The sequence below is a fragment of the Epinephelus fuscoguttatus genome, linkage group LG20 (assembly GCF_011397635.1).
Source record: "Epinephelus fuscoguttatus linkage group LG20, E.fuscoguttatus.final_Chr_v1".
Lineage (NCBI taxonomy): Eukaryota > Metazoa > Chordata > Actinopteri > Perciformes > Serranidae > Epinephelus > Epinephelus fuscoguttatus.
The window spans coordinates 478,525-500,041 of NC_064771.1; the positions used below are offsets into that span (position 1 = coordinate 478,525).

At 40.9% G+C, this 21,517-nt stretch overlaps 1 protein-coding gene across 2 annotated transcripts in view; it reads left to right on the forward strand.

Moving 5' to 3' along the window:
* The window catches only part of pts (6-pyruvoyltetrahydropterin synthase), a 50,280-nt gene that overhangs the window by 6,731 nt on the left and 22,032 nt on the right, over positions 1 to 21,517 (forward strand). Inside the window, exons 2-4 of one of the 2 annotated variants that reach the window (XM_049563941.1) lie at positions 3,462 to 3,541; positions 3,658 to 3,680; positions 6,226 to 6,288. In XM_049563941.1, coding sequence (XP_049419898.1) covers positions 3,462 to 3,541; positions 3,658 to 3,680; positions 6,226 to 6,288 — 166 coding nt within the window. The remainder of the gene's footprint in view (positions 1 to 3,461; positions 3,542 to 3,657; positions 3,681 to 6,225; positions 6,289 to 21,517) is intronic. The other variant, XM_049563942.1, reaches the window with a different exon arrangement.

Consider the following 21,517-nt stretch of genomic DNA (forward strand, 5'->3'; position numbering starts at 1 on the left):
TTAGTTTGTAAAGTGCTTTGGGGTTGCATTTTTGATGTATGAAAGGCGCTATATAAATAAAGTTTGATTGATTGATTGAGACCTCAGATTTTGTGCGTTTAGTTGGGGGGAAAATGTCCTGAGTGTTGCTATCACCACCTTCTGCCATGTTTTCATTCTTTGTGTTTACACATGCTATGCATTCACGCAGCACCTGCATCGGGAGACTTGAATGAGGCTGTTATTACATATCCTGATAATCCACTGCGATAATGCAATTAATTTAAACATAAAAGGTAATTCTTACTGTGTAAAAATTAACCGAGATTTACCGTAATATTGGTAATCGTTACATCCCTAGTGCAGGTGTTCATCATATACACTTTGACAAAAGATGAAGACAAACTAGCAGACATAGCTGTTGATCACAGTGGCACTCATACAATATACAAGTAAAATACCAAAAAATTTCAAAGGGATTCTGTCGTTTAATAGCTGCAAATTTGATAAGAAGGGGCTTAACCCGTCTCAAAGAAAGGAATAAAGGCCTGTGTAAAAGAAAATATCTCCACTAAGAAAATTTAAGTGACTCAAACAAGGACAAAACTAATGAAACAATAATAATGATTCGAAAAATGTAAGAAAAAAACATATATAATGGTTGTCTGGGGAATAATAATGAGGCAGCCTAAAGCTGTCAGTTGATGAAGAATGAAGTTCCCCTTCCCTATGAAAAAAGGTAATGAGGATTAACCTCTATACATAAATAAACAAGTACATCACAATGATAAATATCGAGAGAAAAACCTCAAATGTAACGATTTATAAAAAAGGTTTAATAGAAAAAATCGTTACATTTGAGGTTTTTCTCTCGATATTTATCATTGTGATGTACTTGTTTATTTATGTATAGAGGTTAATCCTAATTGTTACTTATACACACTCTTTTTTGGTAATTTGGGTGTTCATTCTTTATCATTGTTCTTTTTTCAATTACTTTGTAGGGAAGGGGAAATGACATACTTTTTCAGCTTTAGCTGCTTAACAATGATGTCCCAGAAATGCCAGATCAAGAGGGAAGAGAATATCCCTTCTCCCACCTATCTTTCTGTGTAGTCTCTTCATATATGTTTTTATAGATACTTTTTTTCTTTTGTTTTGGCTCCCATATGAATTAATTTTGAAGAATTAAATTTTTTTGTCTAAATTTTCATATTTGGTTTCTAATATCATTTCCCTTTTTTCATAGGGAAGGGGAACTTCATTCTTCATCAACTGACAGCTTTAGGCTGCCTCATTATTATTCCCCAGACAACCATTATATATGTTTTTTCTTACATTTTTCAAATCATTATTATTTCATTAGTTTTGTCCTCATTTGAGTCACTTAAATTTTCTTAGTGGAGATATTTTCTTTTACACAGGCCTTTATTCCTTTCTTTGAGACGGGTTAAGCCCCTTCTTATCAAATTTGCAGCTATTAAACAACAGAATCCCTATTTTTATACTGTACATGTTATTTGAAATTTTTGGTATTTTACTTGTATATTGTATGAGTGTCATTGTGATCATCACCTGTGTCTTCTAGTTTGTCTTCTTCTTGTTTTGACCCCACCTATGGGTGGATCCCCAAACTGTATATTATGAACACCTGCAAACACTTGTCTAATCACTGACCTGACCAAGAGCCTGTTTGGGCTCGAAACATTGTCTTCTTTAGTTATTATGTAGTCACTTAATAATAGAATTCTTCTACCGGGAGCTGCAGTGTTGCGAGTCTTCCACCTGCCTATCCCTAGCAATACACCCACCAAGTGTGAAGGACATGGATGAACATTCCCGAGATATGCAACGGACAGACAGACAGAGAGATTCTTTGCTTTAAAGTTAAATGACAATCCTGACCTCAAGTGCAGTTTTAACAAGTTACTGGTGCCGTGGACTGTTATATGTACACAAATGATTAAGGGAAAACAAAAATCTTTATTATCAATGTAGGTTTTCTAAGTGTTTTTTATGTACAGTATGCTCCTAAATAGGCATTTCTATCCGTGTTGATTTGTCTTTCAGTCCTAATCACACATTCAATTTCAGTGCATTGTTTTACCCTCTTTTTTTGGAAAAGCACCTGGACAAACCTTAGAAAAACATGTAAAATGTTTGTTGTTTTTTCCCCATCTCTCAATTTTGTGCCTCCTTAACTCTTTGATCCTTGGTGTTACCCGCAAATTGATCTGAGTGCTCCATCTCAGACTCAGTCCAAAGTTAAAAAATGCATCAAGAGGAGCGAGGAGGCATCTGGAGGAGATATAAGCAACAATACACCAGAGTACCCTTTGCAGGAGCATTTTCAGTACCTGACGTATATGTGTGTGCATGCTAAATTTAAAAAAAAAAAAAAAAAAAGTATAACATCCATACATTGTTGTCACATTATGCCAGGTTGTGAATTGCATTCAAAGTAAATCTGCTCAGATGAAGATCGTAATTACAGTGGTAGACTTTAACGCCAGAATTCCACTGGATGTGTGTCCGTTGCAGAACGGCTGCGCTGGTTATCCGCTGCGTGCTCCGCCGTCCGTCAGCACCCACCAGCTGCGTTGCTGTGCAGAGCGGTGCAGCTCCGCCGGACAGCGGGAGTCATGAGGACCCACGAGATCTCGCGATTTCACGCATAATCGCGCGATATAACAAGATGTAGTTTCTAGAAACAGAACCACAAAACCAGAGGAGTCGTAGAAAGACATCTCGGTGCACCTCCATGATTAACATCTCCTCGTCCATGGTGCCAATGGGGTGAAATGATGTCTGGAAACCTCTGACCTGTTGACTTCAGGTCTGCCTCCGCCCATTATGATGTTTTCAAAGTTTAGTGCAGGGAAATATGATCCGCCATAAACACTTTGTATTTTATTTTGAAAATTAACCGGATGTTTTATTTTGTTTCTGTGCACGACTTCCTGCCCCGCACGAGCTGCTCCGTGCTGAATTGCTGCATTGTGCTCCGGCTTCCGGCAAAAATAGAAGTCCTGCGTATCTGTTACAGAGGGCTCCAGAGCGCCGCAGCTGTGACGGAGCTGGAACGCAGCACAGCCGCAGCTGGTGGAAGCACACACATTGACTAGAATTGAAACGTATTGGCTCTGCTGCTGTTCCGGAGCACAGACGCAACCAACGCACATCTGGTGGAATTGGGGGTAACAAAGCAGTGGACAGCTGACGCAACTGTGTCCCACGGCATGAATTGACATCACTTAAAATAATGGCCGGATGGCTAATTACCAAGGATGTCTAATTTTGTAAATGCCTCTTGCTTTGACTCATCTCTCCTCTCGTCCCTTCCTCAACTCCTCCTCCTCCACATCTCCCATGGGCGGAACTAAGACATGAGGAGGAGAATGGAGGAGGTACAAATTGAGAAATGGGAGAGGCCAAAAGCGTGCAGCAGGTTTTGATAAAGGTTATTTTAATGTTTTTTCTAGCATTCACCTTAGTGATGAGGAGAATAAAAGAGTTTATGGAAAATGCAACAATCCCAATGGTCATGGACACAACTACAAAGGTTTGTCACATTCTTTCCTTTACTCCTGTTATGTAAAACATTACAATATGTGAAACACTGTACAGCTGCTTTTTCAATGTCTCCCATTCATTCAATACTCTTATTTCTGTCTACAGTGGAGGTGACAGTGCGCGGAAAGGTGAGTATCTACATGGTTATTAAGAACCTGTACTGATGTATGTTTTTGTGAAGTTTCTATTGTTTACAGATTTTAAACAACAATGCTCACCTGGCTCGCTCTAAATCACTCGACTGTTGCTTACAAAATGGACATAACTAAAAAGAGACTCTATTCTGTTAAGCCTGGGGGACAGGGCAATCTCCCTTCCTCTTAACCTTGGGAGCTATGGCAACAGAGCCAGTTAGGCACCCTTATGTGGACGGCTGTACTCCCTCTATCACAACTGGTAGACCAAATATTGCGTTCATAATAAAGGTCAATTAACCTCACCTTGAGGCCTCTTTTCGGCCTTCTGCTTACCTGAATGTTACCTTAAGCATAACTGTCACCCATTTCCTTTCCTGACCGAGGTAAAAGGCTGTAACACAACAAAGTTCCTTCACAGGAAGACACCTTGGAGATGTCACCAGACTATCACAGGGTTGACACACTCACACCTATGACAATGATAAAGTCACCAATTAACTAACTATTAACTAAATGATGATGTAGGCACAGACACCTCCAGATGCCTTTCTGTCAGCTCTGCTAAAACTGTGCTAACATTTAGGCTCTTTTTTTTTTTCAAACTTTATTTTTCAAATTTTTGTGCAAATTCTGTACAGTAAGCACTGCTACAGGTAACTTACAATGGAGTTACATGACATAATTTGTTAGTCAACAGCAATTTGCATGAAAATAATAAAATAAGAAGAAAAAGAACAAACAAACAGGGGCACGAGTTGGTTGTTAAAGACTATGACAGTACTCTTGTTATATGCACTAATCAGAGTATTTCAGATGCATGTCAAGTTGTCACCTCTATATGTGAGGTATGAGTCCCACTTTCTCCAAAAAGCGTCACCTTTGTCCTTTTGCAGTCTTAGACTGAAAGTCATTCGTTCCATACACTGAATGTCATTGATTATGGTAATCCATTTGTTGATGGTGGGGGGTTCCCCACGAAGCCATCGCCGTGTTATGGCCTTTTTACTTGCCGCCACGAAGATTTTCAAAAGATATCTGTCCTTTTTAGGGATTTCTAAGTCCATGTTCCCCAGATAGAAGGATAGACAGGTGAATTCAATGTCATAGGACTTCCCTGATAGTATTGTGGACATTGTCCCAAAAGGGTTTAAGGACAGGGCAACTCCAGAATATATGTGTATGGCCTGCCTCGCAGTGGCCACACTCTCTCCAGCACATGGGTTGTGCTCCAGTCCATTTGGATGATTGTTTTGGTGTTATAAAAAATCTAACACAGTTTTTCCAGGAGAAATCTCTCCACTGTTGTGAGGCTGTCGTGGTAATTTGAGTGTTAATGATGTTGGTCCATTCCTCTGGAGTGATGACGATTCCCAGTTCTGTTTCCCATTTTGCCTTTACATAGTTTGTAGTGTGGCCACGTAGTTCAACAATGCATTTATATGATTCACCAATAATCTTTCTGAACAGTTTCGACTTGTAAGCCCTAACGAACATCTGAGTGAGACCCGATACACTAGTTGGCAAAGATCCTTTAATATTTTTATTGTAATAATGACGGAGTTGGAGGTACCTATAAAAATCCTGTTGACCAAGGTCATATTTTTCTTACATAGTTTTGAAGTCTATAAGTTCCTGGTTCCTATCAGACAAAGTGCTGTGATACCTTTTCTCGCCCACTGGATAAACCCGATGTCATTTACAGTTGGCTTGAAGCCTGAATCATAGGCTGGCCACCTTAATATTTGGATTTCTTTTTGAATGTTGAGTTGTTTCACTAGGCCAGACCAGATTTCAATAGAAAACTTCACCCATTGACTCTGGATATCACAGTGTTTTGTCGCTAGTGAGTATCCTAGCAAACTCTGGAGAGGCCTATCTAGAAGCGACAGTTCAATGACTTTCCATTTAGCATTATATTCCTGATTGCACCAGAGTAGCAGTGGTCTTATCTGTGCTGCCAAATAATAATCTTTCAGGCTAGGTAAACCCATTCCATCCCTGGAGGCTTGCCGGATTTCAAGGAGGCAATCACCCTATCTATTTCTTCAATTGATATTTCTTTTATTAATTTGTCGTTATGCAGCTTCCCCAGGGAGGGCAGGTCCAACTGGCTCAAAAATTCTTCCGTCTTATGGGAGTCAAATGGTGTAGGTTGGGTGTACAAAGACTGATAAAATTTTTCAAATGCATTTTGTATTCCCTCTAATTCATGTGTGATCTTTTTTGAAGCAGGATCCCTAATTTTGTATACTGCATTCTCGGTCTGCTGTTTTCGCAGCCTCCAGGCTAATAACTTAGAGGCTTTAGAACCTGCCTCGTAGTATCTCTGCTTAGTGAATCTAAGCTTTTTCTCCACTTCTTCACAATAAATCTTAGCTATTTCTTGTTTAGTTGGTCTCATTTGTAGGAGTAGTTGTGCATCTTTGTTTTTGCTGTGTTGTTGTTCAAGATCTAAAAGCTGTTTTTGTAGATCTAACAGTTTTTGAGTTTTCATCTTTTTAGCAAAAGCAGTTTCTGATATTATTTTCCCTCGCAGAACTGCTTTGGCTGCATCCCACAATATCGTTGGATTCACATTCCCATCATCGTTAACCTCCAAGTATGTTTGTAGTTCATTCTTCATTTTTAACTTGAACTCAGGGTTATTTAGCATACCTCTATTTATTTTCCATGTTGTAGCTTTAGGTCTACTATCTAAATGTAGTTTTAAGTAAACAGCGGAGTGGTCTGATATGTCTCTCGGGCTTATTTCACATTCCTTTATCCTGTGCCTTTCAGAGTTGTGTATAAATAAGTAATCTGTCCTTGAATAGACGTTATGATGGCTTGAATAAAATGTATACTGTCTGTCTAGATAATGAAAATCTCTCCAAGCATCTATCAATCCCAGATCTTCTTCTTCTTCAGACTGTAACTCCAGTAGATTGGAATGCAAGTAAATCAAATATTTTCTTATAGAATACCCTGTTGCTGCCCGGAGGTGCATAAGCAAAGTCACCTCTTTTTGATCCAATTTACCTTTTACCATTATGAACCTACCCTCCTTGTCTTGGGTCAGAAGTTCAAAATGAAGTGAATTTGGCATCAAAATAGCCACTCCCCTTTTGCGTCCTGTTTTATAGGATGAATAATAAGTAAAAAATAAAACCCATTTTCTTAATTTTTTCATGTTCTTGATTTGTTAAATGATTTGATAATTGATGATAATTTGTGCCTTTTCTCTTTTTGCCTTTGATACAATTTTATCTCTTTTAATAGGGTTTGTCAAACCGTTAACATTAAGAGTGACAACCTTAAATTCCTTGTTATGCATGTTTTAAACAAAATACTCTGAGAAACTCACTCGTATTCCCCAGAAACAATGAATAATAACTATAAACAGTGAACATAGCAACAACAGCTATAACAATGGAAAAAACAGAAATCAGTATAAAAATACTGGGCTTCCATCAAAGAGGTTATCTGTGTAAGGCAAGGCAAGTTTATTTGTATAGCACAATTCAACACAAGGTAATTCAAAGTGCTTTACAGAGACATTAAAAGCAACAAGACACAATTTAAAACAATAAAAACAGTCAGTTAAAAAGGGAAATAGAAATTGAGAATGATAGTGACAATAAAGTACAGTAACATAAAATAAAAACAGGCTCAATACATTGCCTCTAAGAGCACTGCATGGAACATTTGTATAGCTGCCTAAGCTATACAGCCAACGGTCCAGGCCGTGATGGCCTATATCACTCCTGTGACTCCTTGCCACCAAAAATTGCTCTTAGACAACATTTAAGTTTAATTTCAAAAACCGGCTCTGTCAGAGATTTCAGCTAGAATCTCTTGTCCCTGGCTCTGAACCATCTTGAATTTTGTTGGTCGGGTCTCTTTTTTAATGAGTGTATAGGACGTCTCCCTTAATAATACACCCAATGCGCACCCACTATTTGCTCTTGAGTCCTTCACTAAGAGTCTTACCGTCCCGCCAGACACAGGTTCCACACACTGGTCTTATTCAGATCGTAATGAACTCTAAAGATCCATCACAGGACGTCTCCCTTCTAGATCTGAATTCACAGCATGCTCCCCAGTGTCGAGTCACAGCAGTAGCTGACTCAGACTTCCCGATCACCCCCCCGCAGGGATGCCGACAGCCCAACCTATGGTTGGGTCTGTTTTTAATGAGTGATTATCACAATAATACACCCAATGCGTGCCCACTATGTGCTCTTGAGTCCCTCACTCAGAGTCTTACCGTCCCACCGGACACAGGTTCCACACACTAGTCTTATTCAGATTGTAATGAACTCCAAAGATCCATCACAGAACGTCTCCCTTCTAGATCTGAATTCACAGCATGCTCCCCATTGTCGAGTCACAGCAGCTGACTCAGACTTCCCGGTCACCCCCCGCAGGGATGACGACAGCCCAACCTCTTAATCCCTTAGACTCTGAAACCTCTCCTCAGAATCAGAATCAGAATCAGAAATACTTTATTGATCCCCGAGGGGAAATTATTTAAAAAAAAAAAAATATATATATATATATAGCCGCGAGCGGCAATCTGCGGGTTCTAACCTGTTCCGCCCCAAACCAGCCACCGTGACCCTCACCACCCACCGTGACCCTCATCTGCCGTAGTGCAAGACGTTCCCCACTCTGTCCCTGAAAGCTCCAAGCAATACATACTCTTTTCAAGTCACACATTTCTTGAAATCGGGTTTTCAGCTAGCCTACATGCTAATAACATTTGTGGTATACTTTCACATAGAGACTCCATTTGAACATCAAAACATAAATTGAAATTTTACCTACTGATGCATATTTCAAAGTTTCAATAGGTATTTTAATGTTTAAGCAATCACAGTTCCATGATCATGATAATTTTGGGAGAAATCTGGAGATAATTATAATTCATGAACTAGAAAATTCCACATGAAATTTTGAGTGTGCCTGATGCTCGCTGCCAACTAGTATCCCCCTACCAATATGCTAATTATTAATAGCAGTAAATGTATCACTGTGTGTCTGTGTGTGTGTGCATGCCTGAATGTGTGTATGTTCACGTGCTGTCGCGCGTTTGTGTATGTGTGAGTCTGTTTGTCTGTCTGTGTGTATGTCCACTTACAGATAGAAAAAACAGCTTAACTTAACAGCTAAAAAAGACTGCAGTCTAAAATGTCCAAGATGGACACAGAAAGACAGAGACAGACAGACCCAGACAGGCAGACTGACACATATGTAATTACCTGTGTATGATGAGGCTTTAACTGCAAAGAAGTCAGGTTGCTGAAATATTCAAATTTGACTGTGCTGTGACACACAGACGATTGGCCGAACGGCTGGAGTTGAAGATGAGTGAGTTTGAAGGAATTTCTCATTGACTTCCATTATAACCAAGTTTCAGAAAACGCTGAATATTTTGGAAAGTTTGAATGGGATTGAAAAGTTGAATCATATGTAAAAAGTCAAGGAATTGCTGAATATTTTCCAGTTTGAATGGAGTTTCTAGCTGAAAGTATGAATCGGTAGTTACCGTTACCGAAATTTGGTGATTTTTGAAGATTCCGTAATTCATTTTCAATGGGAAAACGGTTTGGGGAAAAAAACGGGAATATCTGGGATTGGCGGTGGCGTCCCCTATGTGCCAATCTCAAAATCTTTTTTTGGGTGTGTTCTTGGTCCCCTTCTGATGATATTTACCCAGTTTTGTGACGATGGGAAAAGTGGTTAACATTTTACAGCCGATATTCGCTAAGTCCCACCCTTTCCAAGGACACTTTGCTTGACAGCAGGCGTGTTTTTCGTCTGATCTTGCTCATTTATAATAGAAATGAGTGTCTCGGTCCCCCGATGCCTCATACCAAGTTTGGTGTTGATAGCACAAATATTTCAAAAGCTTATTCATTTTACTGTTTTTAACATCATTAAAATTAGCAAAAATTCTGTAAGGGCGGCATTCATGGTGCAAGAGGCTTTTTTGTAGAGGACTATCAGGAGGATGTGTGTGTAAAATTTCAAGTCAATAGCACTTGTGGTGCGGCGGGCAGAGCCTTTCAAGCTTTACACTCTATGTTATAGCGCCCCCATAAGGCCGATTGGGACCAAATTTTTTGAGCAGTATTTGGATGTCATTTATAGTCCATGTACCACGTTTCATGTCCCTAGGTCCTTCCAGCTGGTCATAAATTAATAAAACGCAAATTATGATGGTTAATGACGAATAGACCACGCCCACTTTCACCTATCAACATGGCACTCAAGATATTACTTAATAGCCACCCCTAGAGCATGCATACCAAATTTGGTGAAATTCCATCCAATGGTCTTTCAGATACAGATGTGTGGCATTTATAGCGCCCCCTATAGGCTGAGCTCAAAATGCTTTGGTAGGCAGCTTCCAAGTCTCATTGTGGACCTACCCACCAAGTTTGGTGATGATAGGTCAAAGGGTGTGGGAGTTTTCGCCAATCAATTCTAAGCTCCGCCCACAGCCAAGATTCATTGGTCCGTGGCGGCCATGTTTTTTGACCAATCTGGCTCATTTGTAATAGAAATGTGTCTTGTCATCCCCCAAAGCAGTGTACCAAATTTGGTGTTGATGGAGTCAAAATTGTAAAAGTTTATGTCACTTTACTGTTTTTCAAATTATGCAAATTAGCAAAAAAATCTAGTCAGGCGGAGCTTAATGGTCCTTGAGGCTTTTTTGTAGAGCACATTGAGCTGGACCTGTGTGTCAAATTTCAAATCAATCAGACTTATGCTGTGAGGGGCGTGGCCTTAATTACAGCGCCACCATGTGGCCGACTGGGCTCATATTTTAATAAAAGTTGATGCACATCATTTCCAATCATTGGGCCAAGTTTCAGGTTTCTGGCTCATTCCAGCTCACGGGAATTTCAGCTCAAGCGGCAGAAAAAAAAAAAAAAAAAAAAAAAATAATAAACTGGTACAATTTTAGAAGGGTTCTACCCCTTCGGGGTTAGAACCCTAATAATAACAATAATAATAATAATAATAATAATAATAATAAACCGGTACAATTTTAGAAGGGTTCTACCCCTTCGGGGTTAGAACCCTAATAATAATAATAATAATAATAATAATAATAACAATAAACTGGTACAATCTTACCCCTTCGGGGTTAGAACCCTAATCAAGTATTTCTGATTCTGATTCTGATTCCTATTGGAGATTAAAAGGCATAAATCAGCAGTGTGTAGTTAAAAAGTATGGGCAGTAGAATACAGCAGGTAAGTATTTAATCTAAGAGTACGCTTCAGTAAACGATAGTGTTTTTAGCCCTGATTTAAAGGAGCTGACAGTTTGAGCAGACCTCAGATCTACAGGAAGTTTGTTCCACAGGTGAGGAGCATAATAACTGAATGCTGCCTCACCTTGCTTGGTTCTTGTTCCTGGAACACACAACAAACCAGTTCCAGATGACCTAAGGGGTCTGGATGCTTCGTAGGGAACCAGTAGATCAAGCATGTATTTTGGTCAGAGACCATTCAGGGCTTTGTAGACCAGCAGTAAGATTTTAAAATCTATTCTTTTACTCACAGGAAGCCAGTGTAGCGATTTAATGACCGGTGTAACATGGTCCAGTTTCCTGGTGTTTGTAAGGACTCTGGCGGCAGCGTTCTGAATCAGCTGCAGCTGTCTGATTGATTTTTTGTTAAGGCCTGTAAATATGCCATTGCAATAATCCAACCTACTGAAAATGAATGCATGAATAAGTTTTTCCATGTCTTGTTTAGACTGAAACCCCTTAATTCTAGCTATGTTTTTCAGGTGGTAATAGGCAGATTTAGTAATAAACTTTAAATGGCTGTTGAAGTTCAGGTCTGAGTCAATAATAACACCAAGATTTCTGGCTTGATTTGTAGCTGTCAATGACATAGCGCCAAGGTGGGTGCTGATCTTTGCCCTTTCATTTTAAGGGCCAAAAATTAATACCTCTGTCTTTTCTGGATTTAGCTGGAGAAAATTCTGGCACATCCAGTCATTGATTTGATGAATACAGTTACTCCATGAGAGTAAAGGACTGTAGTCATGTGATGACACTGAGATATAGAGTTGTGTGTCGTCGGCATATGTATGATAGGAGATGTTGTGATGTTCCATAATCTGGGCTAGGGGTAGCATATAGATGTTGAATAGAAGTGGTCCGAGAATGGACCCTTGAGGAACCCCACATGTGATCGTAGTTCGCTCAGATTCATGGTTACCAATTGACACAAAAAAGTCCCTATCTTGTAAGTAAGATTTGAACCATTGTAGCACAGTGCCAGTGAGTCCCACCCACTTTTCCAATCTGCTAAGTAGTATATTATGATCAACTGTATCAAATGAAGCACTGAGATCTAGTAATACCAGGACAGAGGATTTGCATGCATCATTATGCTGATGAATATCATTTAAGACTTTGATATGTATTCTTGCTTCACTAAAGAAACTAAAATTTGGAGGGGTTGTCTCAATCAAAACTGCTGCACTATTTTCCTGACCTAGCCAAGTTTCAGTTAAAAACATAAAATCAAGTTTGTGCTTGTTAAAGAAATCATTGGTTAAGAAGGATTTGCCAGCCAGAGACCTGATATTTAGAAGTGCTAGTTGTGAAACGTTATCCGGCATAAGTTTAGAGACAGACTGTGATTGACATGAGATACATATCAGATTTGATGGGTTGACCGTCCTTGATTTTCTGCAGTTGTTTTTATTTTTGCCATGCCGCCGGCTGAGGGGGAAAGCGGCATGGTGACTGTCCTATCTCTTCTTTTCTTGACATTCTTGCTGGGACAGAGACAATCTCTGCAGGTTTCTTGTAATGTCGAGGACAGAGTCACAGACCGTGACGTCATCATCATGGGAGGTGGTTGTTGTGAATGAAATAATGTTCTGATAAGATGACTCGATGGTGTGACGTATGTTGCAGCCAAGATGTCTGGAGCCAAGGTTGTTTGGGTGAATCCCGTCTGGCATGAAGCAGCTTTTTATGTTCCAAAAAATATTAAAATTGTCAATAAATCCAACCTGTTGCTCGAGGCAGGCTGATGACAGCCAGGTGTTTAAGCCAAGGAGTCTGCTGAAGGACTCATGTTGGGATAGGTCCAGAGATGAAAGACACTCCTGAGTGAAGTTTTTTAAGTGTTTTCAATAAAAACAAAAAGTCTTTCTTTAGGGTCTCAGACCCAGATTTATTCGTGAGGATGTCAAATGAGCCAGCATGAATAACAGTCTCCTTAATATGTGGCCGTGTAGACATGATGTCTGGTAGCATAGCTGCCACCTCTCTGACTGATGTGTTATTCACAGTTAGATTTTCAGTCCTGGCCATTTCCACCTGCCTCGTTATAAAATCCCCAATCAGAATACTGTCTATCCTCTTACCTTTGTTTTTGGCAGAATGCTCTCTGGCTCTCGGCCTGGCACTGGCTTGTGACCCGTTAACTTTTTTATTGCTCAGTTTCATAGTCTCACCTTTATGAGATAAGGAGGTCTTACCTTTAGTTAAAACTCACTTATTAGACATGATCAATATATCTTTATCTTTATCACTCACACTGTAAATTTCCATTGTTATGCGGATGATACACAATTGTATTTATCAATGAAGCCAGAAGAAACTAATCAATTAACTAAACTTCATAACTACCTTAAAGACATAAAAACCTGGATGAGCACCAATTTCCTTATGTTAAATTCAGACAAAACTGAAGTTATTATTATTATTATTATTATTATTATTATACAATTTGTGAGGCAAATTGTGATTTGTGATATTTATAAATAAAATTGATTGATTGATTGATTGACTAGCTAGTCAGGAGGAGAGTTTAGTCCAGTGAGTTGATTCCCTCATTCCAATGATGCCCTGTAGCCACATGCAACCACTGTCCAACACTAACCAAAAAAATCACCGCCAAGGCTCGCAAAACAGACATAAGAGCCTAAATGTAGGACTTGCGGTAGCATGAGAGTGAAGTAGGGCTGTCAAAAGCACCAAGAAATTGAGTTTGAATATTTTCGAATTAATTTAGTAGAGTTAGAATAATATTCAGATTTATTATTATTATTATTATTCATTTTTATTTATTATTATTATTTTTTATTTTATTGTAATTTTGACAAAAAAACCCCCCACAAAAAATAAGATGCTTATTGCTGGCGCAGTACGAACGTGACTCTTGGATGAAAACATCCGTTCTGACCTCACTGAAGTGCCAGGTATGACCAACTTCTGCCTCGCTATCTGAGCAATGTTTGGATACTTCAGTGCGCCTGTAGGTTTCCACCACAAGAGTGGATCCTGGTCGGCTCGTAGTGGTGTCTCATTCTGGTAACGTTTCATCTCTTCTTCAAAAAGGGCAGGCAGGGAGGCAGCAGGTCACACATCGCGGACAGCGCAGTGGGTGGTGTTAGTGCAGCGGGCTCCCCTGTAGGCGCCTCTCCCTCCGTCTCTCTGTCCCTCTCTGGCCCGGCTTGTGCACGAGCCATCTCCGCCCGAACGGGATTCGCCGTGATATACAACATTATTAATAGTATTGTAACGAACTGGGCCACATTACTGTTATGTGTGTTATAAATAAGAGAGATTTAGCCCAGATTCTGTGCTGTTAAGTTGAAATACTGATATTTCCGAGTGTGAAATAGTTGAAGTGCTGGTTTTCTGGTGGAGTGTCTGTGAACGCGTCTCGTGAGTGAGATGCTGCAGCAAGCGGGTAGGTGTGTGTTTCTCTTCTCTGAAGACAAGATGCTGGCACTCGTGTGGATAGTGAACTTTTCTGTTAGGCTTTAGTTGTTTTGGCGTGGCTACGGCCCACAGTAGCCTGTGTTACAATCAGAAATAAATCGCCCTCTAAACCGGCTAACGTCTCGGTGTGTGGTTATTGAGGCACGTTACAGTATTAATTATTAATGATATTCGAATTATCAATTTTAGGTTCAAACTTATAAAAAAACTTCAAAATTTTTTTCACAGCCCTAGAGTGAAGATGGCGGTGTGGAACCTCAGCTCCCGACTCAATTACCTTAAACCCCCTACAAACTAGGCGACTAAACCCGGAAAGCGCTTTTAGCATATAATAATGCAAGGGGGGAAAGAAAGGGGCCGAACTAAATCAGTGAGAAGCTGCAAAAAAGGAGAATTTTTGAAGGATGACCCTAGCATGGACACAGAAAGTGCAGGCTGTGGCGAGGAGGCTGAGTTAGGAGAAACGGTCTCCTTAACCTCCATTGGTAACACCATAAAGAATCCATGGCTAAGGCAATGTCGAGTTGGAAAACAGCATTTCTCAGCAGATCAGATTTCCGGTACAACTTCCAAGAAGATATCAAAAAACAGCTTAGCAAAATGAGAGCGGACATTAATCAGAAGATGGAGGCTACTGCGGGGCAAATAGCAGCGACGTCACAAAGACTGGATGAAGCCAAAGAGCGCATTGGAGAGGTGGAAACTTTTGGTGTGGAGGTGAGAGAGGTTTTAACCCGCATGCAAAAAACGCAACTCACACTGAAATCAAAGCTCACCCAACTTGAAGGCCACTCGTGCCGTAACAACATCCGGATCTATGGCATCAGGGAAGGAGCTGAAGGAACCTCAATGATTAATTTTGTGGAGGACCTCATAAAAACTGAACTGGGGGCAAGCACCGGTCTGACTGACTTTGGTATTGAAGGCGCACACAGATCGCTGGGGCCCAAACCCCCGGAGACTGCTCCCCCAAGATCGACGGTTGTGAGGCTTGCAAGGTACATAACTAAAGAGAAGATTCTCAGCGCAGCATGGAAAAAAAAACATCACCGTGGATGGCAAAAGGGTGTTTTTCGATCATGACTACGCAGCAGGTGTGATGGAAAAGAGGAGAGAATATCTGCCAATTAAGAAAATGCTGAGAGAAAAGGGAATTCGTTTCCCCACACCGATGACAAAAATGCTTGTTTTCCTGGACTCGGGAACACTCACATACGAAATTGCAGATCAAGCAGCGGAGGACCTACGAGCAAAAGGCTTTCCAATACCACCGCAACCTGGTAACCGACCTGGAGAAGCAGCGCGGCTGAGCTCCCGCTGGGAAGCGGTGAAAAGCACCCGCCGCGGTGACAATGAAGAATATCAGCAAAGTATTCGGGACAAGCTTTGTGGTTTCCAACAACAGGATGAAACGGACGCAGAGTGATGTTAATACATTCATTCATTCATTCATTCATCTGACTACCCCGGAGTTTTTCCTGCATCTTTAAAATTTAAAACAGGGCAGTGCCGGTAGGCCACATTTACTAAAGAGGCACATTTCTCTTTTATCTTAATTTTATCTCGTGCCCAAACTGTGAGCTGAGATGGAGCTCTCTGCCAGCTTGTTGAGTTTACTTTTTTAAGTCCTATATCTGTTACTCTCAGGCCAAGGTTTTTATTTATTTTTGATGGACAAGGTAGTCTGCAGGTGGACAGCCACCCACACAACAAATGGAGGGGGGCCCCCACCTGGTGGTTGGAATATCCCCCTACACTCAGAGAGACCTCTGAGGCTCAGCAGTGGAAACCCTTCTGATGAAAGATTGTTAACAGTTTTAAATTAAAACAGGACGGCACACGTTGTGAAGGTAGATACTGTCACTATCAATGACTTTATAGTGGAAGAGGAAGAGAGAGTTCCTCGTTTGAAGCCTGAGTGGAGCCGACTTGTGAAGCAACCTGTAGCAACTTAGCTTGGTTTGCTAAGCTAATGGCTACATCCAGCCCTCCCGATGAAAACCAGCAACTCGTTAAGAAAAACAGGATCATTGCCAACCTCAAGGAAGACATCCGAAGGCTGTCATCAGAACTCAAGTCCCAATCTGAGCTGCTGACAAACACCCTGGACGTGGCTCACGAGCAGTCTCTACAGATCTCCTCGTTAAAAGCTGCTCTTCAGGACACAGTAGCCTGGGATCCTACCTCCTCTCCTCCGCAGCCCAGCAGTTCAATGCCCTGTCGTAAGCCGCAATGGTCGGCCAAAAAAAGGACCTCGCTCGGTGTCGGTCTCTCATCCCACCTCAGCCTGTCCAACAGATTTGAGCCTCTGTCATCGTGGGTCGAAGTGCTGGACTCCGATGAGCTCAAGGATGATGCAGCCCCCACCACCACCACCACGGAAAAAGCAGCAACAGAGGAAACAGAGTCGCTTAAGTAGCCTAGTTGGAATGGGGTCGAAGAGACACGATGATGATTTAGATGAAGAAATCACTGCGGTCAATTGCTGAGGAGAAATCGGGGATAAGTAATCGAAATATATATTTGGTCTTACAGCTGTGCTTGAGGGCAGACAGGCACTAACTGAGGACAGGAGATCATGAATTTTGTCATTAAAAAAAGCTCATAAAATCCTTACTGCTAAGGGCTAAAGGAATACAAAGCTCAATGGAGCTGTGACTCTTAGCCTGGCTACAGTGCTGAAAAGAAACCTAGGGTTGTTCTTAATAATAGTAGTAATACTTAGTAATAATAGTAGTAATAGTAATAGTTTGCTCTGGCATTGCGGAGGCCCCTCTCCTACGTTTCGAGACTGTCTGCCCAGATTAAACGAGATTCTTCCAGTTTGGTTAATCGTCAATTCCTTTCAAATTTTCGCAATATTTGTTTTAACTTCCGGGTTTGAGAGTTATACCAAGGAGCAAACTTTCTTTGTTTTGTTAACTTCTTTTTAAGAGGTGCTACGGAGTCGAATGTTGTTCACAGCGAGCCTACCGCGCTATCGACAAGATGATCAATTCGGGAGAGTTTAAAGTTGGTACGGGAAACCTCTGTTACTGAGTGACATGGTATTAAATTTAATGACCAAGGAATGATTTCCTTAAATTTTGCAACAGCAGTATCTGATAAACATCTAGTATAGTAACTGTTGCTGAGTGGCATGTAATCGGGTAAAAATAAATCAAAAGTAATCAAATAATGATCTGATAGCGAGGGATTCTGTGGAAAGACTGTTAGGTTGTCAACTTCAATTCCATACGTCAGAAATAGATCGAGGGTATGGTTAAAACAGTGAGTGGGTTTATGTTCACCCTGACTGACGCCAATGGAGTCTAATAATGAGATAAACGCGGTAGCCAGGGAGTCATTATCAACATCAACATGAATGTTAAAATCGCCTACAATAATAACTTTATCTGATTTAAGAACTAAACTGGATAAAAACTCTGAGAATTCAGATACAAATTCAGAATACGGGCCAGGAGCAGATAAAAGGCTTTCAAAGGAATTATAATCTAGTTTAGGTTTAGGGCTGATTAACGGGCTAGAGTTAAAAATGGCAGCAACTCCCCCTCCTTGGCCACTGCCTCAAAGAATGTGGGCATTATTATGACTGGGAGGAGTGGATTCATTTAGACTGACATATTCATCTTGACACAGCCAGGTTTCAGTGAGGCTGAGTAAAGCACTGCTTTAGACGTTAGAGACCTGATATTTAACAGTCCGCATTTAATTCTCCTGTTTTGTGTTTCTGTCACAGAAGAGGTTTTTATTTTTATGAGGTTGTTATGTACAACTCCTCTTTGTTTAATTTTAGATTCAGATAATTTAGGTGGTCGGGGGACAGACACCGTTTGTATAAAACTATGGGTGGGTAACTGCACTAGAAGCTCAGAGAAGCATGTAGGACCGCAACTCTGAGTCCTGGTCTCAACTCTGGGTTGTCAGGGTTTTGAATTACTAATAAAATTGGCCAGGTTCTTAGATATGAGAGCAGCTCCATCCAAAGTGGGATGAATGCCATCTCTCCTACTAAGACCAGGTTTTCGCCAGAAAGTTTTCCAGTGATTAACGAGACCCACATTGTTAGCTGGACACCACCTGGACAGCCAGTGATTAAATGATGACATACGGCTAAACGTCATCAGTGGTCAGATTTGGGGGGGGTCCAGAGAAAACTACTTAGTCCGACATAGTCTAACATTAATTTTAGTGACCTCCGATTGGCGTAACCAGGTGTCAGTGCCAATAACGATCTTACTAAATCTACGTTTAGCCTTAGCCAGCAGTTTTAAATTTGACTCAATGTCACCTGCTCTGGCCCCAGTGATAGAGACAGAGCGCAACACGTCATAATCTGAAAGATACACCCCCAAAGGGGAAACGAGGCCCGCTTTCTCCTCACACTTTCCCCCTCCGTTTCCAGCCTGTTGAGTTTTCCCTAAGTCCAAATGCCGAAAAGTTGCTGTGCGGTGAGCTGCATGGCCAATAAAAACCTTCTGTTAGAATTGTGCCCAGCACGCCACGATTCAGGGGCTGTCCACACCAACGCGGGTATTTATAAAACTGTGACTCTTTGCTCACGGTTTGGCTTTTCATCCACACGTAACCGCAGTTCTGGGCCCCTGTAACCGGAGTTATTTGTAACCGGAGTCCAGGGTGAACTTTTTGGAAAAGTCCGGTGTCAGCATTCATGTGTGGACAGGATAACCGCAGTTATTTTGTCTCGTCTCCATTGTATGACGTCACAGTGTGCGACGTAAACAGAAAACAGCTGTGTTATTACCCGATCCAGTGTGTGCAAGAGACGATTTGAGGATGGACCTAAACAAAATACTGCTGCTATTTAGCAGCATATCAGCACTTTGTGGCTGTACCATACAACTAACGCTACTCAGTGACATGATGACACAGTGATTCTCACGGAGCTGCTGAGGAATCAGAATTTTTGACACTCTGGAGTTCTTTTTGCTGAGTGGGTGTTGGGGGGGGAGTTCAGAGATTGTTGTTTTTCCGGTAATGACGTTTTACTGCCTTCTGATTGACTACAATGGCCTTACAGTTAGGAGTTATATCACCACCTACTGCTTTGGCATGTGTATTACATTGCTTGATAGTGGAATTTGCGGTGTCATGTGGACGGAGGTATTTTTATTACACCGCTAGTATGGACGCAGATTTTTTAAAAACTGGAGGCCAAAAAAGTTCGGTTTTAAAAATACCCGTGCTCGTGTGGACTAGGCCTCAAGCAGTCCATTCCAGCGGTCCGCTCAAGCACTTCTATCAATCTACCAGCATGTAGAGGCATGTCTCAAAACAACAACGTGTGCCAGTAAAGAATCTGCTCGTCTTGGAAAAAACATGATGTGGAGATTCTCTTTTAAGAAGATAAGCATTTAGGCATGCTCAGCCGTCAGCCTGCTCCTACTACCGGCACACGTTGTTGTTTTGAGACATGCCTCTACGTGCTGGTAGAGGGTGTGGCTTTCAGATTATGACGCGTTGCACTCTGTCTCTATATATTTGACTATGGCCGCTGGTGTTGCTAACTTCACGTTTCTCAGAATAGAGCTGCCAATGATCAGAGTTTTCTCCTCAGCGGGTGTGTCGCTGAGTGGGGAAAAGCGGTTAGAAACATGAAGAGGCTGGTGGCTTCTCCCGGACAGTTACCCAGCCTCCCAGCTGCACGGGGGTTACTGGGGGACCGCTAGCAGAGGCTATGCTATGTGGCTCCGCACCGGCTACAGGGGGCTGGCCAACTACCGCAGCTACTGAATGATTTTCCATGGTGCGGATTCACTGAGCCTTGCCTCCAATGCAGCAAATAAGCTACACTTATTACAATTACCACTGCCGCTAAAGGAGGCAGAGGCATAACTAAACATCTGGCACACCGAGTAAGAAAGAGCTGAAGGAGAAGCCATCGCTAACTATTAAGCTAATGTAGCTAACAAGGCTAATAACGTGCAAACAACAACTAAGAGATTAGCAAGAAAGTCCTAAAAAAGATGAGAGCTATAAGTGCTTAAACAGAACTAGTGTGGGAGGGTGTTGGTGGTTTCTGTTTTGTTTTTGTTTTTTTTCCCTCCTTGAGATGTGACGTGTAATTTATGTAAAATGTAACTGAAGGAGCTTTGAAACAAGATGTAACCAATGAGGAAGTTACCTAAAAGAAAATATTTAAGTTATTTAAGTTTATTTAAGTTTAAGAGATCAGTGCCCTAGTAGCAAAAGAGGAGCAACTGACCTTACCAAAAGCATGCTCTACAAGTAGAAAGACTTGGGAATGTATGGAGGGATGTTTGTTATGGGTGTGTGTTCATTATGGGGTGTGATTGAAGGTGTGCCTGGTCTGTCTGTTCACTTGTCCTTTATATGTCTAATATGTATAATGAGTTTTGGGATTGACTATGTGTCTTGTGTGTTTGGTTCCCTATGAAAGTCGTCATATCAGTCTGTAACTTGGCCAAGTATACTTACCTTTATGTCCATCAAACAAAATCTTGGATAGCACTCATTAAAACTAACCCAAATAAATTCACTCTTACAACGTGGAACGTAAATGGAGTTGAAGACAGGGTAAAGCAACAAAAAGTTCTGCAACACCTAAAGAAAATGTCTTCAGATATAGTCTTTCTACAAGAGTTGAATCTGAAACCTCGTGAGATTAAATTCCTAAAAAAAAACAGTGGGTGGGAGAGGCATTTCAGTCAACCTACATATCTAAAAGCAGAGGAGTAGGTATTTTGATAAGTAAATCCTTGCCATTTAGCTTAATCTCAAAACACTCTGACCCAGAGAGTCGATATTTAATAGTTACATGTGAAATTCATGGAGATAAATATACACTAATAAATATCTACTCTCCTCCTTCGGCTAATATGAAATATCTTAGAAATATTCGGAAAATAATTAACAGTATATCAGCAGGAACAATTTTATTTGCCAGAGATTTAAATCAAGTCTTCACAGAACAAGATAGTTTCAACTTGAAAAGGAAGCCAAACGTTTCCAAGGAGCTTCTGGAATTCCTCTTAGTAAATGACCTAACTGATGTGTGATGACAAATGCATCCAAGAGATGAATATTATACACATTATTC